The sequence below is a fragment of the Ictalurus furcatus genome, chromosome 9 (assembly GCF_023375685.1).
Source record: "Ictalurus furcatus strain D&B chromosome 9, Billie_1.0, whole genome shotgun sequence".
In the NCBI taxonomy this organism is placed as follows: Eukaryota; Metazoa; Chordata; class Actinopteri; order Siluriformes; family Ictaluridae; genus Ictalurus; species Ictalurus furcatus.
Window position 1 is genome coordinate 13,072,889 of NC_071263.1, and position 11,424 is coordinate 13,084,312.

The following is an 11,424-nucleotide window of genomic DNA, read 5'->3' on the forward strand; positions in this document are numbered from 1 at the left end:
ACTATGTTTATGTTTTGTGATAGTTGTTCATGAGTCCCTTGTTTGTTCTGAGCAGTTAAACTCCCCACTGTTCTTCAGAAAAATCCTCCAGGTCCTGCACATTCTTTACTTTTCCAGCATCTTCTGCATATTTGACCCCTTTCCAACAGTGGCTATATGATGTTGAGATCTGTCTTTTCACACTGAGGACAACTGAGGGACTCGTACACAACTATTACCAAAGGTGCAAACATTCACTGATGCTCAAGAAGGCAACACAATACATTAAGAGCCAGGAGGGTTTAAACTTTTGAACAGGATAATCAGTGTAAAATTGTTTGTTTATTTGTTTTTTTCCCCATTTAGTACTGCCCTTCAGACACTAAATAAGATTGTTACAACTCCCAGAAGACAAAACACTAACAATTTACACTGATCATCCTGTTCAAAAGGTTTACACTCCCCTGATCCCTTTTATTTTGTTAACAGTATTAAGATTTTGCAGACTCTGCAAGGGGTATGCAAACTTCTGGGCACAACTGTAAATCTGTTAAAAATACCAGGAATACTAGTTACAGTGAATCCTGACTGATACATTAGCCCCAAGTTACAACACATTCCACGTGTTGGTTTTAGTACAGAGCAGGTGGATGACATGGTCTACTGTCTTATTAACTTTAACATGCTTTCACAAAGTACAAATAAGCACACATGAACAACTGAACCATGGTATAAGGGAAATGTGAAAATATATAAACAATAGATTTCATTAAATACTTTATTTTGCTATATACTGTTTACACAGTATTTACAAACAAATGTGTTCTTTGTCTAAATACAGAAAACAAAAAGCATTCAATCATAACAGACATTTGAAAGCTGGGCTAAGTGCCTGAATTGGAGTTAGGTTTGAATTATCGAAGAGAATCTCTAGGAGGCGCTCATTCTCCTAATTCAGCTTGCTGTTGCTGGTGGAGCCTAAAAATAAGCCTTTTGATTCTTTCCCTCTTTTTTTTCACAAGCTTCTGTGGAAACCAGTCCCTCAGATCCATGGCAGGATTGAAAGTCCTTGGTGGGTTCTGGAAATAATATATAAAAACAGACCTTCAAGTGACTGAAAGAAACTGAAATACTACTTATTGCATACAGCGTTCTTCATTCAAGACACATTTTGCTGACTGAGTCTACAGGTCACACCTTTAATACTCAAGCTGCTCGACACCAAATTAAATGTGTTACATACTTACTGTGATAAAGCTTTCCACATACTGCAAAACATAAACTCCACAGTCAGTATGATTATCCTGCTGTGGGACCTGCACACTCCATCCCTTCATGGGTCGTTTCTCAAAACTCCACAACGAGCCCTTTCTCACTCGCCACTCCATCTCCAAATACCTTTTTATTTACAACACATAAATACACAGGAATACAACGTACCGACTCAGCCGCAAATAATTTGTACATGTATACACTCGCCATTTACTTTATTAGGAATACTTGTATAACTACACATTCATGAAGTTATATCAGCCATTCATGTGGCAGCAGTACAGCAGCACAGTTAATGTACACATCAAACATCAGAATGGGGAAAGTGTGTGATCTGTTTAAATTTGATCGTGGCATGGTCGTTGGTGCCAGATGGGCTGGTTTGAGTATTTCAGAAACTGCTGATCCCCTAGGATGTTCACATACACTGGGGTCCACTACTGTCAGGCAAGAACAGGTATTTGAGGCTATCATGAGCACAGACTCACGGAGACTGGACAGCTGAAGACTTTGTAAAAGACCAGCTGGGTTTTTCCCTCCTAATCTTCAACTGTCCAGTTTGGGGGAGTCTGTGCTCATGATAGCCTCAAATACCTATTCTTGCCTGACAGGAGTGGAACCCAATGTTGTCTTCTGCTGTTGTAGCCCATCCACCTCAAAGTCTGATGTTTTGTGCATGCTGAGATGCTTTTCTGCTCACCATGGTTGTAAAGAGTGATTATGAGTTACCAACCAGATCATCCTGCAGCTCTCGCCTGGTTTCCCACTGCACCAGTATGAGAGACCTCCTGTGGAAAACTAAGGTTGCTGCTGGAAGTGGTATTTGGGAGGCCAGCAGGGGATGCTCACCATGTGGTCCGTGTGTGGGTCCTAATGCCCTGTACTATAAAAACAGCACTGTCTTTCAGATGAGCCGTTTGTCATTAAAAGTCCCCCACTGGCCCCCTAATAATCATCTCCAGCCCTGAATTGGCTACATCACTCTCCTCTCCACCAATAACTGGTGTGTTGTGGGCATTTTGGCGCACTAGCTGCCTCATCCAGGTGAATGCTACACAGTGGTGGTGGTTGAGGAGATTTCTCCCCCATACAATGTAAAGCACTATATAAATCTAAGGAATTATTACTATATCCTTGGCAGCTCAAACAAATCTGGCCATTTTCTGTTTTTTGCACCATTCTGTGCAGTTTCTAAAATTCCCAAACCAGCCCATCTGGCACCAACAACCATAACACGATCAAAGTCACATTCTGACGTTTGAATATTCTCAACGTGTGTCTGCATGATTTTTTCATCGCGCGCGCATATATATATATATATATATATATATATATATATATATATATATATATATATATATATATATATATATATATATATATATATACACATACATACATATACATATATATATATATATATATACACATATATATATACATATATATATATATACATATATATATATACACATATATATATATACACATATATATATACACATATATGTGTATATATATATATATATATGTATATATATATATATATATATATATATATATATATATATATATATATACACATATATATATACACATATATATACACATATATATACACATATATGTGTATATATATATATATATATGTATATATATATATATATATATATATATATACATATATATATATATATATATATATATATACATATATATATACACACATATATATATACACACATATATATATACACACATATATATATACACACATATTATATATATATATATATATATATATATATATATATATATATATATATATATATATATATATATATATATATATATATATATATATATATATATATATATACACACACACACCACACACATATATGGAGAGAGAGAGAGAAAACACGACAGTCATTCATTAGGAAATATTGGGTACTCGGGCCAGAATTCTTTTGCAAGCAGGCAGGCATGGAATTTAAAAAAAAAAAAAAAATTTACGAAAGCAATGCAGATAATCGATTAGATTACTTGAAAATACTTACTCTTGTAGTACTTGCACCACTGTAGGTTTGGCACCACAGCTGAGAGAATCCATAATGAGAATACAGGGCCTACAGATACATGATAAAAACACAAACCAAGATGACTAGTATGCCAAAAGTAATCTGTAGTGCAAGTGTTTTTAAAAAGATAAAATCCTGATTTGGAACTGAAAGGTAGGTCATAAACAAGAGACCCGAGTGTCATACTCACGGTTTATAAGTAGTATCACTTATTTTGAATGCATATCTGCTGCTTCCATTACACTACAAAAAAGTATTTAAAAATTACTAATAGCATGACAAACTATCAGTTCACACCTATGAAGCCCAGAAGACTTTGACCAAACCTGCTCATCTAGGTCATCATCTGAAACAAGACAGAACCCCTCATCCATCACACCTAGAACAAACACCATGTAAAGAGGAGTGAAATGTTTCACCTTTTCAACAGTGTTGGTTTGCATACGTGTCAGCATGTACTGTATACTGACTGATTACCACATAATCAATGCACAGCTTGGGTACTGCATGTTATTTACTTAAGGATAGAGGTTACTTTATTCTGATTGACACATTTCAATGTGACTAATGTGGAGTAGGTCACCTGCTAGAGTTAGATTTTTAACAATTTGCTGTCACTGGAAATAAACCCAGCCAGGCTAGGGATGTGCCTTTTGCCACATTTTTATTATTTGGATATCTGTAAGAGTTGACGATGGATATTTGGTTACCTTGCTATGAGAGGGGAATAAAAGCATATTTAATATGACAATTGAATAGAAAATTTATACGTTTATACGTTATACGTGCCGAGTGTGCAATGTCACTTCTGGGTGTTCAAATACCTGTGGCACATCCCTAGTAGAGATTGAATAACCGATCAGCACAGAGTTTGTTACCTTCAGATGCACTCCACTTGGAAACCTGCTCAGATGTTTGGTGTTTGTAGAAAAGTGACATGGGGTTTGAAAAAGGTGAGCTGGAAATAAACACTATCGAGTTCTCCTCGTTCTTATTCTCACAAGGATCCATGATGGAGCATTGTGAAGCTCGGCCCGGGAAGCAGATAACAGCCAGGTACCAGTGAGCCCTGAGATAAAATCTGAATTAGCTAATATTTAATAATGATTCAAAATTCTACGTCACATCCGAGACTGATATTAAACATTATATCAGGAAAAGCAGAACTCACGACTGATTAATCGGGACAAAAATGAAGTCCTTTTTGAAAAGATCCAAATGCCTGGTCCACGTTCTCACCCGTTTATGCCTCCTCTCTTGAATGCTGTGGAGAAATTGGCCAACGTAATATTTGAGGACACATAAGTATCAAATAATCGTACGGACTGGAGCTGCAACAACTAATCGATAAAAATCGGTAATAATCGATTATGAAAATCGTTGTCAACAAATCTCATTATCGATTAGTTGGTCTGCACGCGGCACGGGGGAGATTTACTCATTACGTTACTTCTGTTCGGAAAACACGCTCCGGAGAGTAAATACTAAACTTGTGTCCCAAATGATGTACAATACATTTTCACTATGCACTACCCGGCTAGTGCAGTGTTTCTCAACCGGGGTCCGCGGACCCCTAGTGGTCAATGGTGTAATTGCAGGGGGTCCGGAGGAAAGTTTTTAAAATGTTTAAATAATATTATGTATATATTTTTTGTTGAATGTATAAAAACATTAAAATTAGATGTTTTAAAAATAATCAATCAATTTGGTTATTCGCAGATATCGTTAATTGATGGATTTATCTGAAATTTTTTACAAATGAAATGAAATTTTGCAAAAACCTATGAGTGGTAGAGTTCAAGTGTTGCGTTGATGGATAAAATAAACAAAGGATAATTCAGAGAGTCAAATTAAATGTCACACCAACAATTAAATGTAAAAAATTTAAAAAATCTTGAAATGTTTTAATTCAATTTTAATGTTAATATTATTAATGTTTAATATTAATAAAATAAAGCAACATATATAGAAATGACTGTTAAATATACAGCCTATAATTGTTGTGGAGTGAGAGGGTCCTTGTGGGTTGTTTGAAATATGCTAGGGGTCCAAAGCTCACAAAAGGTTGAGAACCACTGGTCTAGTGTATGTATTTTAGAAAGGTAATAGCGTCTCAAATGGAACACATTCGTTTTTTACTAACCTGAAAGTTTGCCCCATCCGATTAATCGAGGGGGGAGAAAAAATAATAATCGGCCAACTAATTGATTATGAAAATAATCGTTAGTTGCAGCCCTAGTACGGACTATAGATTTCAGACTTACGATAAACTTGTACTATCTGGATCCTCCTGCATGTCATTCTGAGTGAGACTCTTGTAGAAGAAGGAGCTGAACACATGATACCTGTTGGCATCCTCCTCCTTTAACGTCTCACAGACCAAATATCTGAGACACATCCAAAATACACAGTATACAATTTCTTCTTTATATATATTATATTATATTATATTATATTATATTATATTAATATATTATATATACATATACACATATACACACACACATACACACACACACCTCCATTAGAGTTAGCACTTACTTCAAATAGAAATCCATTATCACATCATTTAGGAATTCGCCTTCATCAAGACAACAGAGGTCTTCCGTGGTGATGGAAAAGCCACCCTTAGCTGGGGGAGGTGGGTATATGACCAGTCTAGAAAACAAAAGCCTCTAGAGCTGCTACCAGAAGCACATCAAAGTAATGAGATCAACTAAAACCACTCACGCTTTGGTTAATTGAGTGTGTGAGGATGGGCACTCCATCAGGTCATCATCATCAGCTTCACTGTCTGGGACACTCAGCGTTGTTACCTCATTCTGAACATTAGTGGGAGAGAAGGGGCCTGAGAATAATTCCTAATCCCAACACAAAGAAAATAAATATACTGTATATTATAGGGCTGGGTAAAAGATGTCAATTCTCCGATTTTAATCAATCTTCAATTTAATGAAGCGATATCGATAAGGTGAAATCCCTGAATCGATTATTAATGCGCGTGCTTTACTTGAGAGGATGTGAATATTATCTGTAGTTCGCCTCTCGTCCTGAAGATGTTGCCATCTTTCACGTTTTGAATTTTGAAAACGGTTTTATTGCCATGTTTCAAGTTGTTAATGAATTTCAGTTACACATTTACAATTTTTTTTTTTTTTTTTTTTACAGTAATGTGCATTGTGCAGTTGGTACTTACCTTGTGTGCATGGTATGCACATTTATGATTTCTTGTTGCAATGTTTGTTACTCAAAGTAAAAAGTAATTAAACAATTGTGAGGGCCCTATTAATGTGTATTTCAGTAATATAGCTAAGTAGGAGGGTTTCCGTTACCAGCATTTATATTAAAACGTGGATTCCATGCCTGCAAAACTAACATTTTAAATGAAGTATTGATAACTAATCAATACTGGATCGAAACCAGATAAAGAAGAATCGAATCACCAAATTAGTCGCAATACCCAGCCCTCCTGTTATTAAAATCTTGTAAATTCTCTAAGGTTCCACTAAAAATATATAGACTTCTTACACTTGGTCACGGTACTAATAATAGCTCTTGCTTGCAAAAATAAAGGAATAAATTCTTTAAAAGTAGCAAGCTCACACTTCCATGACAACTCACCTTCTGAGAATGTTTATGTGCCATTAGTCTGTCATTGGCTTCCTCACATGTGAGTTTGACTAAGATGCTAAGATGCTTAAGCTTGCCAATTTCTGTGAATATTTCTTCTAGTGTAGCCTCCTCCACCACCGTTGGCACACGCTCAAAGATAATGAGGAGGTATTTTTCTTGATCTGTCAGAGAAAAAGAATAATTTTCTGAAAATGGTCATAATTACACTGATTTTGGCCAAGCTGCTATTGTGGCTTTTAAAGAAATGCTCCAGTTTTTAAAAACAATTTTTTTTATATAAAGTAAATCACCAGCTACTGTATCTGTAGCATTAGGGCGATGACCACAAGCAAGAATACGTTTCCGTGCACCGAGAAAAGAATGGAAAAATCAGTGTAATCAAAAAAAAAGTGTCACTTCACAATAGGCTTATTATCTGTGCCAAAAAATAACAATATGATATGATGGAACTATATGACAGACCAATATATGGAGCAGAAATACAACAGAAACTAAAGTGTGGAAAGACTTTCGGCTACTGACTAGTGCTCTGACAGCCATCCCATGTCCCCATATCTGTAGACAAGGCAAGCTGCTCTCTCAGACGGCAACATGCTGCATCAGTCATTTGCAGAAACAGAGCAGGCAGGTGATATCCCTTGCACCATTCACAGCTGGTGAGCTCTAATGCCTCAATTCGCACTGTTTATAAAAAAAAATAAAATAAAATAAAATAAAATAAAATTAAATAAATAAATAAATAAATAAGGATGAGACAGGTCAGAGAGGCTTTTTAAATTTTAAACGAGAGGCTACGGGGTGCATATGGAATTAATAATAATAATAATAATAATAATAATAATAATAATAATAATAATAAATGTTCAATAGTCCCTTAAATCAAGGGCAGAACTGATTAAGGGAAAATGTATTCATTACCAAGTGATGAGAGAAGACTATAAGAATGCTCAACTGCCATAGTAGGCAAACCAATATCCACATTACACTATCCACAATGTGGCTCTTACCTTCATTTGTAATCTCAATATAATCCATTGAAAACTGAAACAGAAACACAGACTGGTTAGTTGGCCATTTCTTTGCACAAAACACACACTGTACTAGCTGACTGAACATGAATTAATTCTTCTTGGGTAACTGGCTAAATTAGGCCTATCATATCCCGGGAACAACAGGTGTGATTCAACAATACACCCTGGATAGGATTCCATTACAAGGCAACACACACAATCACACATAAGAGCAATTTAGCTTAGCCATTCCAGCTGCCAGTATGTTTTTAGGAAGTGGGTGGAAGATGGAGGAACACAAAGGAAACCTATACAAACACTGATTGTGCACAGAAACTCCATACAAACAGTAACTCAAGACGTTGCAGTAAGAAAAGCCTTAAAATCCAAAAAGGCCAAAGACTCACTGTGACAGGCCCTCTGAAAATCATGTTTAGTGTTCCAAGTTTAAGACGTCTGACATTGAGAGTAAGCTTGCTACACCCTTCCATACGTGATGCAGGTAACAATGTGGCGGAGGCTGGTGCCCTTGCCATGTGTTCTTTTTTTCCCAAAAGGTATCCATACTGCAAAGAAACACACACGTTCATCATAATACATGACATAAGGATGCAAATTAAAATAGTTAAATGATAACAATAATGATTGTTGCTTAGACCGGAAGCAAAAAAACAAAAAACAATGCATTCTAAAACCATTTTTCATGGTTCATAGTACTGTACCTGGTCCCTCATGCGATACTTTCGTGAAACTCTGAGCAGAGGCTGTGCACCCACATAAGATGTCGGTTCTTCCGAGTTGGAACTCTTAGGTTTAACAACCGGGCCTGTGTTATAAAAAGGTCAATGTTATTCAGAAATTTGACCCAACCACAGGCTATATCGCCATCCTCACCTACTCTACAAATTCTTGATCAGCTAGTCCACAAGACACAGCGCAAACGTGTTCACATTTTCCAAAACAGTACACTACAGAGCAGGATTTTTAATTTGCAAAGTTATTCATCATCCTAAAAACCAACAGAAAAACAATATGTGAACTTCACTGTTGCCTTTTGTAACGATATCTCCAGCTCTTTTAAAGATGCATCAGTGGTCTTGCATGTGCTTTATTCAAATACAACACAAATACTAAAGGAATGCTTACAAGATCAGCAATGGGTGCGTATATTTGGAACGTAAAAGACAAACTTACCTGCTTCACTCATGAGAGATAACGAGTTCGTCTCAGGATTTTCCATCTCATCATTGTCATTGCTGCCCATCCTGCAAGAGGTAAGCCCATGAAAAATTGTGGGTTCCTATTTAATCTGAAATCATTTATTATACGCTTTAAAAAAATAATAATTAAAAAAACACATAGCCAACCTTTTTGTATTCTTACTCCTAGCAGACAGAAGAGTATGCCGGAAGCGACGCTTTTTAAGGACAACACCTTGTGATGGAGGTGTGCACTGGTTAAAGGACAATTTAACACTGTTCCTTTCTTCTAGGATATGTGGCATGCTTGGTGAGGGCTCACTACAGTACCGAGAAACATTTTTTTAAAGGAAAAACACAAACACACAATGTCCCACTCCTCTACTCCACAGTCATAACACTCTGTGAAATCTGTACTTCAATTTAACTTTGAGGTTGGACTTTTTTTTTAGGGGGTAAAAGTGGTTATAGTGTTGTGAGGGGGGTTAGATTTATCCAACATGTCAATTGTTAATTTATGGTGGTCCTAATACAACTTAAATTGTATTTCTTATATCTTAAAACATAAGTAAGTGGTTGAAAATAAGAAAATGAGGCCCCCTAATGAGTTTCAAATTCTAACCATATCTAATGTATTTCAACTAGCACTATCTTCACAGAATAACAAAAAAACACAAACTCCGCCTGTTACCTTCTTAGCACAAACCTTTTTAGTCACTTCCTGAAGCATCAATTTTGTATTATTTGCAAACCTTACCAGCTTTAACTAAGTTCCATCAGGTTAGTTAACATTTTTTTCTCCGTTCAAACTCTACCTTGAACGCTCTACAGGACCGACAGTCTTTTAGGATCACTATTCATCTGTGCGCGCCTTGTGTTTATTGCGCATGCGCAAAATGAAAACCCCAATCAATTTAAACAAATTAGCTTTATCAGCCCTAACTAGTGCTGTTCGATTCTAGGAAGTTTCGAGTCGACTCTGATTCAAGTCTTGCTAAAAGATGTGGTCGATTCAAAGAGTCGATTCATTCAAATAATTTTCTCGATTGCAAAAGCCAAGAAATACGGAAGCCCTAATAATTTTTTTCTTTGTTTTAATTTTAAAACCTCGCCTTAATTTTGTGGTGATCTCGACATAACAGAAGTTGTAATTTTCTTGTGATCTCGACTTAATTTTTCTGAGTACTCGACAGCCATCGTTACGGAAGCCCTAAGGCATGAATAATGCATGGCTGCTTAGGGCTTCCGTAGGGTAAGTACACGAGTGAATATCAACAGAAAGCTGAGGCTGCAGTGGGCACAGGCTCACCAAAACTGTTCAGTTGAAGATTGGAAAAAACGTAGCCTGGTCTTATGGCTCTGCATGAATGAATAGCTGTAGAGGTGTTCCTAATAAAGTGCTCAGTAAGTGTATAACGTTATGTACTTACGTACGGTCCATGGTGTCAACTTAGCATTGCAACACTCTTGTGCGCATGCGCGTCCAAAAGCGCTTGCTAGTTGCATTTAAGTGTATGTAATGTAGTGTAGCCAAGTCATCAATTAAATGCTTATATCCTAAAGATCTTTATATCCTAAGGATTATTAAATGACATTGTCCGTTAATGTAGTCAAATTAAGTTAAGTATATTTTTATGTATAGCAGATTGCATTGTCTGTACAATGTGCAAGGAATAGCTATGATTCCTTAATAGTATTTAAAACCCAGAGATTTTCTGGTTTTCAGTTATGAAGCCACTAAACTAAAGTGCATAACAACAGGCTCAGAGACATACATTTTTACAACTGTTTATTTACTCAATAAAATGCAAAACAATTTAGGCAAACACTATCATGTCCATTTTTTAAAATGTAGACAAAACAAGTATGAGTGATGCAGATGGGTGAGGATTCAGACTTTCAGACTGCAAAGCCAGCACAATGCTTCTAGCAAACAGCATTCAGTTCCTTTACATCTGGGCCTTAACTCCTAACATAAAACACAGTCACAAAAACACAGCTCATGCTATTCAATAGCAGAATAAAAATAAATAATAAAATAAGATACAGAAATGCAGTAAAATTAGCAGCAAAACCTCAATTAAATGCCATTTGATCAGTAGTTCACCTTGTTCTGATTGATTAGTACCAAATACCACTTTGCATTCCAACAGTAGTTTTATTATTTGAAACTGTTTGAGCAGTATTGAATCAATCAAACTGAACCAAAGGTCCTTTAAAAAAGATATATCACTCATTCACTATACATGT

General features: G+C 36.1%; 1 protein-coding gene across 2 annotated transcripts; it reads right to left on the reverse strand.

Moving 5' to 3' along the window:
* Positions 1–749: 749 nt before the first annotated feature.
* On the reverse strand, positions 750–10,640 carry senp6b (SUMO specific peptidase 6b). Of its 2 annotated transcripts, none has more exons than XM_053633062.1 (18): positions 10,605–10,640; positions 9,343–9,495; positions 9,170–9,240; positions 8,698–8,801; positions 8,383–8,541; positions 7,973–8,006; positions 7,488–7,646; positions 6,954–7,126; positions 6,063–6,154; positions 5,874–5,990; positions 5,597–5,719; positions 4,504–4,596; positions 4,211–4,401; positions 3,659–3,711; positions 3,523–3,575; positions 3,312–3,380; positions 1,227–1,377; positions 750–1,058 (listed from the first exon to the last, which is right to left on the reverse strand). In XM_053633062.1, exons 1-18 carry the CDS (start codon positions 10,613–10,615, stop codon positions 921–923), a joined length of 1,944 nt encoding a protein of 647 aa, XP_053489037.1. In that variant the 5' UTR covers positions 10,616–10,640; the 3' UTR covers positions 750–920. The 2 variants fall into 2 exon arrangements, with proteins under 2 accessions (XP_053489037.1, XP_053489036.1); XM_053633061.1 differs by having other exon boundaries at positions 6,063–6,193.
* Positions 10,641–11,424: the final 784 nt, after the last annotated feature.

Coding starts and splice junctions, on each gene's coding strand:
- senp6b (XM_053633061.1), bottom strand. Junction 8,802..9,169: donor ATCTCTCATGAGTGAAGCAG/GTAAGTTTGTCT, acceptor TTTATAACACAG/GCCCGGTTGTTAAACCTAAG. Junction 8,542..8,697: donor AGTATCGCATGAGGGACCAG/GTACAGTACTAT, acceptor GTTTCTTTGCAG/TATGGATACCTTTTGGGAAA.